The sequence below is a fragment of the Xiphias gladius genome, chromosome 23 (genome assembly GCF_016859285.1).
Source record: "Xiphias gladius isolate SHS-SW01 ecotype Sanya breed wild chromosome 23, ASM1685928v1, whole genome shotgun sequence".
NCBI classification, from domain to species: Eukaryota; Metazoa; Chordata; class Actinopteri; order Istiophoriformes; family Xiphiidae; genus Xiphias; species Xiphias gladius.
The window spans coordinates 6353995-6371493 of NC_053422.1; the positions used below are offsets into that span (position 1 = coordinate 6353995).

Below are 17499 nucleotides of genomic sequence, written 5' to 3' on the forward strand. Positions count from 1 at the left end.
TGATGATGTGTAGGGTGATGTGTTGTCATTCTCTGCTGCAGATTCACTTTGTTGAGGTGATAACGCTGAGAGTGTTACTACTGTAAAATCAAAACTAAAGCGAGCAGAATGTCAATAAGACCTGAAATTTTTTTTTTTTTACTTTTTTGAGCATTCTCTTGGACTTGGACAGAACTAAAGTTGCTCTACTGTAGCTTCACTGGATAAAATACATTTTTAATGAGGTATTGCAGAACCAGAAAGTTTTTGTTCTCCAACATTTTTCATTTCCCTTCAATCATTTCTGTTCTTTGTTCCCATGATGGCTTTCATATTACCCCTGCTGACTGCTGTTGTCATGTCTTCATTACATATAAAAGAGCTCTTAAGTGATCAAACGTGTTCCATCAAATGACTTCTGTCATGTTACGTCCACAGGGGAAATTTTTCAGGCGCATTATGAAGTTGGTTATTGCCTTTCATGTAGCGTTTAAACCCTTCCTTTTCTAGATCAATACAAGTGATGGGTTATGTTCATTACAAGAGGAATTTCCATCTGTGCAGGCCATCACAAGACATTTTATCATCACCCAATGAAAGAGACTGACTAATGAATGAATAACTCATGTTTGCTTTTTAGAAATGAACAGCTGATTGGCTCAATAATGGATGTCTGAATCCTGCTTTCTCATTTCTTCTTGTGTGTGTATGAGATGATTTGGTATGCATAATAATAATGAAACATTTTATTTCTAAATATCTCAAAGTACTACGGTTAAAAATAAAATAAACAAGTGTATCATCTAAACAAAACAGAAATTATTGACACTAGTGTATGAAATATATAATCTAAAGATACATACATACATATACAACACTAATACAATTTGATATTGCAATATCCATGGAAGTAGACTCTGCAAAAAGAACACCTATTACATACAATGCAATCTGATGCAATATCCTGGCAATATACACTAGCTTCATGGAGTTGATAATGTTCAATCTTTGTCAACTCTGTCACAGAGTGGTTGGCTCAACTCTGTGGTAACTTTTGAGGTTATTAGTGGTGTCGCTTTGAATCACATTATACTAAAACATGTTTCTGTTATTTTGTCCACAAAGCAGTAAGTTAAATTAAGCAGAAACAGCTTTCTGTTGTTTCACTACATAAGCTGTTTTTTGGTATACACAATAACTTAAATATATTATAATATAGCTACAGATTTATGCAAAAAGTACTTTTTTTTTCTTCCGAAATTAGCTGAGTAAGGAAAAAACAGATTTTCAACCTAGATTTTAAGCCCCCATACCCCCAAAATTAGTTGATTTTCCTGCAGGAGAAGCGAATTTATAACCACAGTTTACAGTAATGCTTCTATTATTGCAAAGTGAAGAGAAAAGTAGGAAATTTGAAAATTAGAATATGTAAATGAGCTGCTGATTATTCGCAGCACTTAAGTTAAAAAAAAAGGTTAGAGTACAGTGTTTGTGCTGCTAATTATATGTTTATAAACAGGTTTTTACTAGGATGTTTTTGTATTGTCGCCTTTCTGCTTTTCACCTGTTATATAATCAAATAAAAACAAACAGTTAAGCTCCTGGATTTTTCTTTTTTTGACACAACAAAGCAGCCGGACAAGCTAGATTCTCACAGATTCTCACAAATTACCACAGAGTTGGATCAACTCTTCGCTAACAGTATAATCATCTAAATTTAGAGTACTCCACTCAGAAGAAACGGCTGTTATTAATCCTCTAATTTTGATGTAATCCTGGCAGTGATTTGCCCGGTCTTAAGCAGGGTTTCATAGGGCCAAATGAGAGATTAGAGGTCTTAACTTGGAGTTTCCCTCTGAAAAGAAGTATGAGTTGACTCATGGCTCCTGTCTGATTGGCCTGGATTTAATGGGTGAGCCAAGTTCATAGTTCAGAGACACAAAAATTGGACCAAACACAGCAAATGAGTGAGAAGGTTAAAAAAGGCATTCAGAGGCCATTGGTACAAGGCCGCTGGAGTCATACTGTAATTGAAGGCGCTATCATTCTTATTCTCTGGGCTGTGGAAAGTGAACACTGTCTGCTGGACTTGTTCTTTCATTAGGTTTTGTATTTCATGCCCTTAGGAGCAGAACAAATTGAGCCTCTGTTTCCTTTTGCTCTGTTGCTCATTATCCGAGAGAAAGATTAAAACGCATTCTCTCACCAGCCATGTTACATAATGCCACCAAAGAATGGATGAGTGTACATTGTACTCATTGTCTCATCAAAAATATGAGATACACAAAAGGCGTTAACCAACCGTAGCCAAGATGACCTCTCACCAGGCCACCCTGGTTTTCTTTGTGGCAATATTTGCTCTCAGAATTATGTAAAACTTAACTGTAGAGATTACAACCACATCTCACCATCATGGGGGAACATGGAGAATCTCTCCTGGCAACGCAGTTTTGTTTTTTTTGTTTTTTTCCTCCATGTTACTTTCATCAGAAAGGATGCACTCCTGGGCTTTTACAACAGCGTGGGGATTTTAGCTTGTTTTAAACTCTCAGAGCAGTGAGAATGTTAAAAATATTCCAATTTCAAGTTACAAAGCAGTGCACTTCAGATGAGATTTCAGCAGTCAGCAGACCTGCAGCACTGGTGCTTCCCAAAAGTGTCTGTTTTGTTCTGTTAGCTAAAAAAGAGGTATATACAGTGGCATGAAAACGTTTGGTCACACCTGGTCAAAATTTCTGTTACTGTGAATAGTTAAGTGAGTAGAAGATGAACTGATCTCCAAAAGGCATAAAATTAAAAGTAAAACATTCTTATCTACATTTTAAGGAAGATTAGTGTGTTATTTTTATTTTGTACTATTTTTTAAGTGGGAAAAAAAGGGAAGGAGAACCATAAAAAAAAATCCAGATAACTTATACCCAGGTCTAAGATCTTAATTAGCTTTTTAGGGCTATGGCTTGTTGACAATCATCGTTAGATAGGCCAAGTAATGCAAATTTAAAGAGTTTATAAAAAATATGACTTGCAAAACCTTGTCCCAAATATCAGCAGCCATTGGCTCCTTTAATCAGCTAACTAGCACTCTGAAAATTAAAATAATAGGAGAAGGATATAAGAACATAGTAAAGCGTTTTCAGGTAGTTGTTTCTACAGTTCGTAATGTAATTAAGAAACATCAGTTAACAGGAAAGATGGATGTCAAGCAGAGGTCTTGAAGACCAACAACACTTTCCAAGAGAACTGCCTTTTGGGATTGCTAGAAAGGCCAATCAAAATCCCCGTTTGACTGCAAAAGACCTTCAGGAAGACTTGGCAGACTCTGGAGTGGTGATGCACTGGTCTACTGTGTGGCAACACCTGCACAAATATGACCTTCATGGAAGAGTCATCAGAAGAAAACCTTTCATGCGTCTTCACCACAAAATTCCGCATCAACAGTTTGCAACGGAACATCGAAACAAACCCGATGAATTTTGGAAACAAGTGTTGTTGACTGATGAAGTTAAAATTGAACTTTTGGCCGCAATGAGCAAACGTATGTTTGGAGAAAAAAGTGTAAAGAATTTCATGTAAAGAACACCTCTAGAACTATAAAGCACATGGGTGGCTCAATCATGCTTTGGGCTTGTGTTGCAGCCAGTGGCTCAGGCAACATTTCACTGGTAGAGGGAAGAATGGATTCAATTAAATACCAGCAAATTCTGGAAGCAAACATCACACCATCTGTAAAAAAGCTGAAGATGAAAAGAGGATGTCTTCTACAAGAGGATAATGAGCATAAACACACCTCAAAATCCACAATTTACTACCTCAAGAGACACAAGCTTAAGGTTTTGCCATGGCCTTCGCAGTCCCCCAACCTAAACGTCATTGAAAATCTGTGGGTAGACCTCAAAAGAGCAGTGCCTGCAAGACAGCCCAAGAATCTCACAGAACTAGAAGCCTTTTATAAGGAAGAATGGGCGAAAATCCCCCGGAACTCAAAGACTTGTAGCTGGCTACAAAAGCTACACAGCGTTTACAAGCTGTGATACTTGCCAAAGGGGCGTTACTAAGTACTGACCACACAGGGTGCCAAAACTTTTCTTTCAGGCCCTTTTTGTTTTTTGTTATTTTGAAATTTTAAAAGATGGAAATAAAAAGTAATCATTCTTAAAATATTAAAGAAATGTTTGAAATGAAACCTTTTGGAAATAAGTTAATCTTTTACTCACTTAACTGTTAACAGTAACAGAAATTTTAACCAGGGGTGCTCAAACGTTTTCATGCCACTATAGTAGTGGATCCTGAGAGAGGCCAATGGCTTTGGTAGAACTTCCATTATAGTATCATCAGATAAATTATGCAAAGTATTTACAGAACATTAAACTTAATTCCTTCCCATTACTTTGAAAATTGCAATAATTGTGCTGCCTCAGTGCATCTTTAACTAAACAAACATCTGCTTCTACAGCACAACAGCAGCTAATTGAGACACTTGAATTTTGTATTCTTGTTTTCAGGCTTCATTAAGAGAAAAATGTGAGCTGAACATGAATTATCGCATTGTGAAGTAACACAGTGGGTTTATTCTTCTGTATTATAAGCTGTTACATGAAAGGGAAGTCCATAACATTTCAGATATAAAGTATAGGGAGACTCTGACTTGAACAGATTTTCTTCCCTTGTTTAATCTAACTCACTCAAATTAAAAGTTTTACAAAGAACTGGAAATGTTGCCACTTTTACTCAGTGGCTTAATTTGAGTCAGTCTCCTTGAGACGGTCTGTTTAACATTGCGTCATTTTTTTCCTCTCGTCAACAGATGTGTACCTGCTGACCCTTCCAGATGACCTGAAAGTGAGCGTCACCACAGTAACAGTTGGCCAGAGCACCGTGCTGACTTGTGCCATCACAGGGGAACGGAGGCCTCCTATATTGTGGAAGAGGAACCATCAATATCTGAACTCCTTGAACCTGGAAGACATCAATGTAAGAACTAACTGTCGTCACACTCTGATTTATTGTTTGTAGTTAGGTAGATATGTCCATAAATATGTAGATATAAGTAGACACATAGGTACATAGATAAATACACTGATAGACATGTAAATAGATACATAATGATGTGTTGAATAAACCAACAGTTGAATAAACCAAACACATGCAGTGAACAGGTCTAATTACTGCGATTTTGCATCGTGAAACATCATTGCTTTTTAACGACAGTTTCAGAAACGTCCCCTTTTTTGCAAGAGGTGTAAATTTCAGATGGTTTAATTCTATATTTATTTCTCATGATATTTCATGTTTATTATTTTTTGGCACAGATTGTCAGCACATTTTCTTTGACTGTTGGCGCTGGCTTTGTATTGTAGGTCTGACAGTAATCCAGGATGTCAGTATGTATTCTTGGTGTCTGTGTTTAGAGACTGCTGGGAGGGACAGGGATTTCAGACAAAAAAGAAGATGAAGGGGGATACCAAAGGGGTTCAGCCCTAGAGAAAGGACCTACTTTTGCAACTCGGTGAAAGACTGTGTGCATATGTGTCTGCCTGTGTGTGTGTTAATCTACGTGCACGGCTCCAGACAGCCCTCTGTGTCACTTTCATCCACATCAAAAGGAGCAAGGACACTTATGTGGTGAGGTACAGAAAAGGCAGACCTCCTTTGCCTTACCCTTTTCCTCTCTGTGTGTCAGGGCTGACCAAGATGAGTGTGATACTGCTGTGCATAATTAAGTCAACACTGTCGCAGTAGATAAAGGGAGCCCCGGCGAAGCCGCTAATGTAACATTAAATGTTGATGACCCTTAAAATGAGTAAGAGGCACCCAGCTGTCGCCAGTCATCCTTAGCACCATCAACTGGCTCTAAACTAGCGCGCTGGTTCTGGTTGTTGATGATGTGTGATTCCCATAAAGAGCAGCTCCAAAACCATGAGGTGACTTTTAGGCCATGCGTATGATAGTAACAGCTTTTCCACTGTTTGCCTTTATTAGTCATTTTTCTACAATATATAATGACTGCTTTTAAGCAATTCATGGCCCCCCCAAAAAAGATGTATGCAAGTGCTGGGTGTAACAAAAAACAGAAAATGTGAAGTGAGATTATTTCTTGAAAAGACTCTGAATATCTTTTGGGGGATTTACAGGAGGAAAAAAAGAAAAAGGTTCGAAGTCTTGTAAGGTCAACGAAGGCTTTGATCTATCTTTTATATATTTTCTTCCAAGAACTGTTTTACTACTTTCCTTCTTTTTGCAGATTCAGTAGAACTAGTTTTTGTTTTAATCTCCGGATACTGCCTGAAGACACACAGCATAGTTCAGTGTCTCAGGCAGAGGTTTTCTTTGCCTACACTTCACACACCTTCATCAGATCTCGCAAAGGTGTGTGTTCAATTCAAATGTCAGCTCTGGGATGAAAGCCTCTGCTACCAAATGCTGTTAAATATGTCCATTGTATCAATAAAAAAAAAAGCCTTTGTCTGAAGTTCATCAATAGCTGGAATAATGACAGCATATAGGAGAAGGGCTTGAAATGACATGTTGTCCTATGAAATTGTTGGACATTTACTATGACTATGATGAACTTTTAAAAAAGAGTTTATAATTTTTTTTTTTTTTCCCTTTTCACTTTGGAATCATAGTCTTTATTTTTTTCCCATTACGGAGAGAGAGACCAGGCTGTGTTCAGTGTCAATCAAACCTTGGCATTTTGCGGCCTGCAACCATCATACTCCTGGAGAAAGCATCAAAATTTGATTTCAGTCCACAGAACTCAAAGCTCGACTCACACATCAATGATAGAACAGATCTGAAAAAACGATTCAACTAACAGTTTGCATTTTAATGACCTCTGAGCCACTTTGGTACCCCCCGTATCTTTATACTCCCTGTATTTAATATTGTTGCATAAAATTACACTTCTCTCTCTACATACAGCATATTGGTTGATGCCAGTGGAGCTTCATGAAGTAAGAGTTAGTTAAAAAAAACTACAGGGACTAATCTGTCTCTTGAGACTGAGAGATTCGCCCTACTTTGACCCTCTGGGTCTGCCATCGTCCGATTAGATTTTTTTGTTCTTTCCTAACAAAGGTTACAACCTCTGCTAATGCACAGATTACCTCCAGAGCAGCTGCGCTAACACCGAACACCACCAGCGAGTGAATCTGCATGAGCGCTAACAGTCTCCTCTGGCTCGTCAGGGAACTGGATGCAAACCACACATCACCAAAAGAAACTACCGATGGAACATGAGCAGCACACCAATGCCGGCTTAATCCAGATTTATATTTGGCTCTGACACTTCCAGTCAATCATTGTTGTTCCTTCCAGAGAGGAAAATGGATTTTGTCTGCACCTGGCATTCAAAGACCCATTCTAAATTGCCTTGCAGACAATTTCTGTATAATTGCTGGCTGTTAATATTTGTGAGCAACCACTGCCAGCCTTAATTATAGTCATATTCCAGTGAGTACACATGGGAGGTTTATGCATTCTAATCTCGCAGGCCTTCCCAGTTTAGAATGTGGTTATTTTAGAAATTTTTGTTGACATTCAGATTTACTGAATCGCGCATTAATCCCAGCGGTGCGCTTGTATCCCGGAGTTCAATAGAGCCTCTCTAAATTTTGACAAAGCAGCTTACTGTAATTCCATGAAGTTGACAGTTACTGGCTATTGCATCATCATCCAAGGCTGTCAGTATTTCAATCCTCCCTGAGTGGCCAAGCAATAGAGACAGTCATCTACTGCATATGCCTGTTTGTGTGTGTGTTTGTGTGTGTGTGTGTGTGTGTGTGTGTGTGTGTGTGTGTGTGTGTGTGTGTGTTTGTGTGTGTGTGTGTATACGTTAATGTTTGTGTCCAGGGGTCGGGGATTCTTTGGTGGATGAAAACCGCATTTGATATTTTGTAATTCTCAGAAAGTTTGGAAATCCAACAATGTGGAAGTGTATTATGGGTAAACCGTTGAAGTTTGTATAAAGAATTCAACAGCAGCTCTTTAGAGTAATATGTCCTAGTTAGACAAGTGAACTTGCAAGGTCACTGTAAAATATATCTGACTTAGTACCAAAATCTTTTAATTTAATCATGAAAAAACATTGAATTGTTAAAATTAAAAAATACCCTTTGAAGTCTTTAGCTCCAATAGGAATAGATATACTGCAGGAAGCAGTACAATCTGAGCTGAATCTTCTTTGTCTTCTTATCTTGTCCATGGAATAGGTGTTTTCATCTCCCATAATGCTTGTTGCCTTGTGCTGGTGGTTTTCACATTATCTCTGCATAGAGGAGATGTACCATATGTAACATTAAATGTGTGTGATTATTTATAATATCTACATTCAGCTTTGATCAGTTTGAACCACTTTGTACGATACAATTTGTATTCTTCCTGTGCTGTTTCAGGAGGATGAACAAATAAAGCTGTGAAACATTATATGGCAGATAACACATGAATCTTACTGAATTACAATGGCCTGTTTTATTATATCTCCAACTTCTGTCAGGAGGGGTTTTTTGTTGAATTAATCATGTGGTCTGGGAGCCCAGAACCCCACTCCTGTACTCATCTACACCACTCCTATATTATCCTGACTTTAGGCCTACACTGTGTTATATACTGTACTTAGGCTATAATAGGGCTACAACCAATAATGAATGTAATTATCAAGCAATTTGCCTGTTATCATCTTAATTATTATTAGAAAACCGTGAGTAATGCCCTTCACGGTTTCCTGAAGACCAATATAATGTCATCAGAATGCTTTTTTGTTCAACCGAAAACCCGGTTGACTTTACTTTATTCTTTTTATTTTTTTATTGCTTAAAAAAGCAAAAAATGTGTAACGATTATTATTAACATCTTATGATTTAATTTCTGACCGTAACACCAGCAGTGGTGTCAACTGCTTGCTTAACAATCCATTTTTGATGCCTTAATATTGTGCGATTGATCTGAACCTCTAAATGTTTGACATCTGTTTTTTCCCCAACAGATCCCGTTCCAGGTAGGGGTGTTTTCTTTTGTTTTTTTTGGTCTCAGCAAACTGACATTACTTCACTATTTTTTTCATTCCACTCACAAAAAGCCCAAAAAGCTACTGATGTTCCTGCAACAGATGCTCGATGCTGTAATCCAGACAACAAACTCTAAAATGCAGATAATAGGTTGTAGACATAAACATTGTCTTCCTTCACTGCAACGTATTGTTTTCCTCTCGCAACTTTTCACGAGGCCGGGCTGGAAACTTCTTCAAAGGCCATTTTCTGAAATGCCTCGTCACTATCCGAGGTTAGCTATCCAAAGAGGCTCTTTAGCGTCCTTTCAGAGGTGACCTGGCACTGACAGCTTTATTAATTACAGTTTCTTGAGGGCTATGGCCTATTTGTAAATCCACCTCTACCTGCCCTTGTCGCCCTTCTCTCTAAGCAGTCTTACCCCGGTCTGCTTTGTCTGCAGAGAGCTGGGTGCTGGGCCCTGCTGATAGCTGAGGTGAGGTGGAGGAATCATGTCGACAGCCTCCGCCGTGGCTCGTTCCACCCCTCTGAGTTTCATTTCTCCCCCCATTCATTTTTCATTTAAGAAGGTGACACAATATGCTCTCAGCCCAAAGGGCCAAAACGCACCATCGATTTCCCCTCATATTGTGAGGCTCTGATGCTTCACTCAGCCCGAGCTGTTACCAAGCTCGTAGGTTAGATCGGAGCACACCAGGACGAACTGAAAAACACACTCTATGCCTGAAAAACACGACGGATGGCTCTCCTCACCTGTCTGTAGACTTTTAAGGGGAAGCTGTATGCCAAGATGTAAACCGCCAGAAAAGATGTGATCCAAATGTTAAAAAGTACTGAATGAGAAAATGCATTTTTCTTGTTATGAACTCTTCTGGAAGAGGGCTGGTAATTAGGGCTGAGTCTTTTTTAAATATAGGAAGGCTGTGTTCAGTTAAGCAACTAGGAGCACAGGAGCAGAGTCCTGGACATGCTTAAGAGCAAAAGTTCACAGCACTAAAAGATATCTGAATGCTTTTAAATTCATGGCAGCAATCGGGAATGAACACGTTTTGGCACTTGGCCTTCATCAAGTTAGTGGGGACTGAAGAAAACTCTAATGAGTGCTGGAGCACGTTCATTTCTGAAAAGCCACCGCGCATATGAAAGTGGTGAAACCTATTATTGTGAGCACAGGCAGTTCTTTTGTTTCTATGTAGTTTCTGAAGGTGTATAATATAATCACTTGATTTAGTTAATGGGCCAAAATCACTATTGTCATATAACATAAATTTGTTTATTTGAGGAAAAAGACTGAAATCTGTGTTAAGCTTCAGAGATAATTTCTATCACAGTATAGTTTTGTCTGTTTTGAGAATGATGTGAATAATTGACTGTAACATGAAACAGGACTAGGACAATGTAGGAGTAAAAAAAATGATTTGCTAAAACTGAAGAATAAGACGCACATCGAGAATCGCACTCCTACTTATAGCGAATTGTAGGAGTGACTTTTGTCATTTTCAAATGATAACATCCATGAAATACATTTATGCCTAGTAATATTATATTACAGTTGCAGTTGTACTGCAAAAATGTGGATTTAATCGACAAGTGACATTGTAAAGTAAATTTTATTTGTTTGAAATTATCTGTCTTCTGTAGCAATTGTGAAATTAACAGTCTAATATACTCATCATACATAAAACGCTGGGGATAATTAATGGGATAAACAATAGAAAACTGGCCACAATGTAAACAGAAAGAAAAAACAAACTGGAACATGAAGGACATCCTGCTTCAAGTAGACAAGATACATCAGAGAAAACAGACAATAAGGGGACCTTGGCATCACTATGACAAATGCTGACAATGAAGATGCATGGAAAACACACTATTCTGAAAAAAAAACTCTGCTGTAATGGATTTTACGTATTGCTAGAACCTATTTATCATAACCAGTCCTATATTGTACAGTCCCTCCAAAGCGTGTTTCAGAAGGTGCAGGCTTGCCTCGCACTCAATACTGCAGCCATCTAAGACCTTGACAGGCTACTCTTTACTTAAAAGGTTGAAAGAATTTTGATAAATGGCTTATTTTTAAATCTGCAAGTAGGAAAAAAAGTGTGAAAGATTTTTACTTTAACTTTCAGTCAAGTACAAAATTTTGCTTTTATCACTTTGATTTCATGGGGCAGAAGATAAAAAGTTGAATTTGGTTTTAAAGAATCAACATCGCTTATTTTTATACAGTGTATTCACTTTTGAAAACTTAATATTATTTTAAGACTCTGTATAATTCAAAACCTCATTACAATGACTTGTCAAGTTAACTTTTTATGGCAGCCTGGTCTTAACAAGGTGGCAGACATTCGCTCTTTGCCAGACAGGATTCATCACACCGGCACACCATCAGTGGGCTCATTAGCTTTGGGGGCTTCTCTCTCTGCCACAGCCTGAATAATTTATTTTTGTTTGCTTTCTCTCCTTGTCCGGCACCATTTTTTTTTGTTTGTTTGCTGGGTTTATAATCACAACACAGCATGTTTCAGTTGGCTCTGCACAGGTTCACATCATGGATAGGTTTTGGGTTAATTACAGCTTTTGTTTTGCTTTAAATAGGCCACATAAGAATTAACGTGGAACATGTTTTGTGTATTTTATGTGGCATGCACATTAACAAACTCGCATTTCGTCCTTTTCAGGGACAATGACGTTTTAATGAGAAGCAGAAGTTAATTTGATTGACTGTGTCTGCAGCACTAGATTTCCCTGTTTTGATTGTAAAGCAGTTAAAGCTGTGTCATTTCTACACTAATCAATCATAGCCTCCCTTTCCGTCAGATCACTTTCCTCTGATTGGAAAAATGACATGTACCAGAAAACAATTTTTCTTAAGTGTGACTTTGACTGTTATTTTCCTCAGTTATTTTCTGTGGCATCACATGGTTTCAACTTTTGACCTAGATTGCCGATCATTGCTTCACATTGTGCCTTTTGGATTATCGTTGTATTTTTCATTTCCTATATCATGAAACATGTTTATCTCGTCATCTGCACACTACAGGCTTCTTGCAATCCCATCAAAACAGTTCATTTCCATCTCTAAATACCCTCAACCATCTCTGCTGCTTCTAGATTGCAAGTATTTTTCTCTAAACCATTAACAGTCTTTTTCTGTTTCTGTCTGATAGGACTTTGGGGATGATGGCTCATTGTACATCACCAAGGTGACAACGACCCACATGGGCAACTATACCTGTCATGCCGATGGCTATGAGAAACTCTTTCAGACCCATACTCTTCAAGTGAACGGTAAGAGGCGCATACTGTTCATGCAACATACTTTTTTTTTTTACCCTCAACTCTCATCTGCTGTATAGTGCCATCCATTGTGGTTGGTGCCTGGCCACCAACTACAAGTCTCTTTGCATTCTTAAAACTATCTTTGTTGTGTAAACTATTGGTGTATAATGGAATCCACCAGCTACTGTAGCTAGTAGATGGGAGATTTTGATTCTCGCTCAAATTAAAAACGAATACATTTGCTCTAGTTGTTTCTCAATGTTGTTGGGCAGTCGTATGCAAGGTGATCATCCGTCTGTTGTTATTGCTTAAAAGGATTTGTCCAAGCAGCCTTTATATTTCATGTTGATCATTAAAGGGATTATTCAGAGCATTTTGGCAACATCTGTGGTTGCACACGATCATTGCTATGCCATTTCAGCGCTGCGTTTCCTAATTTTAGTCAAAAAGCATTTGCCTTACTGCTGGGGCTTTTACCTTGGTTTTTCTGTCGATTAACTTTGAGTTTCTGTACTCTTTTCTTTGCCTGATGGCTTAAGCAAAGTATCAAGTTCTGCTTCTGTTTGTTCCAAATTAACAATGGTTGCTTATGCTTATGCTAGGAATGCACCAAACCTTTCACACAGCTGATATTGAAAAAGTCAGTGGTGGGCTCTTTTAATTAACAGCACAGAGTATAAAAGCAGAAATCCACTTTGAGGAAAATATGTTGGGCTATTACTTTATTACGTCATTACGACTAGTAAGACACATGACTTTTGGTAATCCCCAAAAGGGTCCCTCCCAAGCCACAAATAAATGGGCAAGCTGTGTGACGCCAAACTCGTTTTCAGGAAGCAGTCGTCAGAATATCTATGTCGTGCCATGTGCTGTTTTGGTGTCTTTTTAGCTACTGCTAAAAATGCATAACATCCCACGAAACAATTATACTGCTATAAAAATCAAATGCAAGACAACGTGACAGTAATGTTTAACATGTAGGTAGAGAGAGCTCAATTTGTCTGACATGTTACTGCATGCAGCACGCAGCTGTTTTCATAAAGAAAAAAAAAACGTCTTAAAACCCACGGCCCACTACCTGCCCAGCACCAAACAGCAGACACACAGTAGCTGATGAATAGAGTGGAGCATTTCGCAGCTAAAGAGTTTGTACCAGCTCCTGAGAAAGCTGGTAGAAACCAAAAGCAGAGATAAAAGGGTGTGACCATTAGACTTATTATCACCAGGTAGCCAGAAAAGTTACTAAATTGAATTATTATCTTGCTCTGTAACTGCTCGTTGTTTAAATAAGCATCTGTTTGATAACGGTTTGTTCAACACATAAACTTGAAAGGTGATACATCAATGTTGTGTTCACAACTTGCTTCCACTGCCCCCAAGTGCCAAAAAATTTGTTATTGCAAGGGTAATATTTGTTTTGTCTCTTTCATTTCAATAAAAGACCAAAAGAATTATGATTTCAAAAATGTTAATTCCTGTTCTAGTGCGATCTCTGGTTGCCTCAGGCGAGCTTGAGGGTTCAACTTTGATTGTGAATTGAACAGTCAACCAAGAAATTGTTTTGTCATCATGCATCTTGTGTTTTGGAAATGGAGATGCCACTTTTCTAGCAATGTATCACCGTGCTGTTTTTAACAATATTACCCTACCAGACTAGAAGTTTCAACATTGTTCTCATCCACTGTTTAAAGTATATTATCACTTTTTTCAGTATTTATTTATTTCCCATCTCACATCCCTTTATGGTGCTGAGAACATTTCATTTTCATTCGACTGAAGGCCACTGTGACAATACCTCTTAAAGAGTTTTACATTCTTCTTCTCGCTAATTGGTGTGGTTTAGCTTTCAGTATTGTGGTGAACCAACCATGTGAATTCTTAAACAAAGACTGTATGGAGAGGGCACAGATGAATTGGTCAAACTTGTGTGAATGAGACTTTTCTCTCCCATACTGGCTCTAATGAAAAGATTATGAATAAACCACAATGTGTCAACATAGAGTTCTCAACAACTTCATCACAGTTGACAGCTGGTTCATTATCATTCCTCTGAAACACTACTCTGAGGTTAATTGCAATGATATACAAGTCATATTATAGCTAATATTGTGCTTATGGAAACAGTGAATTACATGAGACTGACAACTTTTGGTTGTAAATCCTGAAATTTTCCTGATGACCTTTTTACTGTAGACTATGAATTTCATATGCTTTGTCTCGGTGAAGCCTCCGAGGACCTGCTATCACCCTGCACTGACTACTGAGATTTTTCTAAAACTAAATTAAGAAACAGCTGAAAAAGAGGATAATTCTGAGAAACTAGATTCAGAATGCTGTCCATCACTTTGCAGCCACAAGAGATTGACAAGATATATACTATTCCGAGTTTTATTCAGAAGAGCTGATGAAATTTAGACTAGAAGTACTTTTAGAGGAATTTTTGATTTCCCTGTGAAGAAGGCAGAGACCAGTGGGGTTGCTGCATTGTAAGCTTTGTGCAGTGTGTGGAGGATCATTAAGGAGTTTAGGGCTTTGGTCCCTACTTTCCCCGCTTGTTCTTACTGACTCAAAATGCCCTTCATGGATTTTACACATGCATTTTGTGTATTGTCCATGCGCTTTTATCGACAGTCAGCCACTTTGAAGTGAAGTCACTGTAATACTATCTTCAGTGTACACTATTATCTTGACAATGTTCATTTTGTTGTGATTGTTTGTTGTATCTGCTTTTTTTTTTTTCTTATCTATACCCCTTTCTTTGTTGCAGTGACCCCACTTTACCCAGAGGAATCAATAAAGTTGCATCTAATTTATACTGGGGCGGAAAAGTTGGTCCACTCTCCCGGCCACTTTAGCAGAAAACAAATCATTGTTTGGGGTAAATTACTGAAAGTCTTGGTTGAATCGTCTAATACATCAACCAATTCTGTTGCTGGAAAAATAAATGTAGTGTCCGCCCTGGAAAGCTGCATTCATTTTGAAAACATAATTTGAAATGTAAGTATCTCTGATGGGGAAAAATGTAACAATATGGATTCTAATGTTGTGTTTACTAGCTGTTTGCATTTATTAGTGATACACTACACAGTATATTCAAAAAACTGAGTACACGCCTGGTCAGTATCACTAAAATGTTAAGTAATTACAATTTCTGTTCATTTAATACAATATTATTTGTTTTTAGCTCAAGTCCAAGAAGAATGACGCCAATCAATCTGAAAAACATAAATGTTTGACTAATCAAACTATAATGAAATGTCTATGTAAACGTGTGTGTATGTGTGTCTGTGTGAGTGGTCTAAAAGTCTTGAGACCATATTGAAAAATTCTAGTATTTTCAGGTAAAACTGGAACTAATCAGAACATTTGAGGATTCAGAAACATTTAAAGAAGTCAGAAGTCAAAGTGTTATTCTAAACAAAGTGGACATTTCTGAGCATCAAGTTATGGTCACACTAAAGGGGGCAGTGCATGGAACTCTAAAATGCTTTGCAAAAACAGGATCAGTTCTATGAAAAGGACAATCAGGCAGACCAAATGTGACCACATCATCAGATGAGTACTACATCAAGCTTAGTTCCCTGAGAGATATAAAAGCAACTTCATCACAGATACAAACTTTGCTAAATAAGACATGACTCCAATCAGCAAAAGTACTGTCAAAAGAAGGCTGTCTTGTAGTGGTCTCAAAGAACACGTAGCAGTATCTAATCCTCTCCTCAGGGGGGGAAACAAGGCCAAATGCTTGGGGCAGGCTAAGAAATACCTGCATTTCACAGTGGATGGCTGGGGAAAAGTCCTATTTACTGATGAATCCAAGTTTGAGATTTATGGCAGTAACAGAAGGGTGTATGTCAGGAGATGAACAGGAGAGAGAGTGATACTGCAGTGTTTCAGACCAGCAGTGAAACATTGTGGTGGGAATATTGATGTCTGGACAGTGCCTACTGAGAAGTTGGACACCTGCACCAAATTGACTACACATCTTTGTAGAGAAGGATTCATACTGCTGCAGGATAATGACCCCAAACACACCTCAAAGTTTTGCGAGTCAGAAGACCAAGGAGTCCTGGCTGTCATGGATCTTCCTCCACAGTCACCTGACCTCAACCCCACTGAACATCTATGGGGGCACTCGAAGACTGAGAAAGCCAAGCATTCTGTGACATTACAATAAGCTCTTTGGAACATTGTCAAATCACGCTGGAATAAGATGGGTCATCATGTTTTTCACAAACTTGTGGAGTACATACCAGCTCGAGTGCATGCTTTCACTAAAGCAAAAGGAGGGACATACCCAATACAAAGACATTTTTAAATTCATGTTAATTTTTTAAAGACTCAATTTTTGTTAAGCTGATATCATTTGTTAATGAAAAAATAGGATTACATGCCAAAAAAATATGTAAAATAGAAGTGACTTCACTAGTGGTCTCAGACTTGTGGACCCCACTTCATATTTTGTATGTCCGCCTTTATTTTTGTTAACAGATTTAATCCTTCAGGGAATGGATGATACCAGTCTTGCACAAATCTGTGGAAAGAGGTTCTGCCGTTCTTCACTGAAAATTCTTTGCAGCTGCTCTTTGCTGGGGGCCGACTCAAGGGGTGTTCAACTGGATTCAAGTTGGGGGACATACTTGACCAGGACATAATATTTAATTTTCTTCTTTACAAACTCTTGTGTGATTTTTGCAGCGTGTTGGTGATAATTGTCATGTTGGGAAATTCGTCTCATGCCAAGCTTTTTGAAACTGGGGGTCATCTTTTCATTCTGTATTTGGGTATACAAACTTGCATTCATATTGCCATCTATAAATGTCATCTCCCCTTCACTTTTTGCACTGCCCATGTCAGCACACTCCCACTCCCAACTCCATGATGACTACTGCATCTTCTGTTAATGGTAGCATGGCTCTTCCTAACTGCTGCTGCAACTGTCATAATAATAACAGTTGTTATAATCTACTATTATAATAATAATTATTATAGTTATTATTTTATAGCCTTTTTCATGCAATTAGCTGTAATTGAAAACCACAGGTGTAATCACTTTTATGCAGTGATCACAGGTAAACTAACTTTTGTTGCATTGAGGTTGTACTTTGGGGCCCATATTTTCAATGCAGTCTATCAAACCAGTTTGTCTTCAGTTATACATAAGATCAAAAATACCCTGCACCTTAACTTAAAAATAATTCAAAATTGTACCATCTCACAATAATTATATAAT

The 17499-nt window shown here is 38.1% G+C and overlaps 1 protein-coding gene across 1 annotated transcript in view; it reads left to right on the forward strand.

The window, feature by feature from the left end:
- Nucleotides 1-17499, forward strand: part of fstl5 (follistatin-like 5) — a 157857-nt gene that overhangs the window by 86838 nt on the left and 53520 nt on the right. Inside the window, exons 7-8 of the mRNA XM_040120213.1 lie at nucleotides 4784-4950; nucleotides 12155-12275. Coding sequence (XP_039976147.1) covers nucleotides 4784-4950; nucleotides 12155-12275 — 288 coding nt within the window. The remainder of the gene's footprint in view (nucleotides 1-4783; nucleotides 4951-12154; nucleotides 12276-17499) is intronic.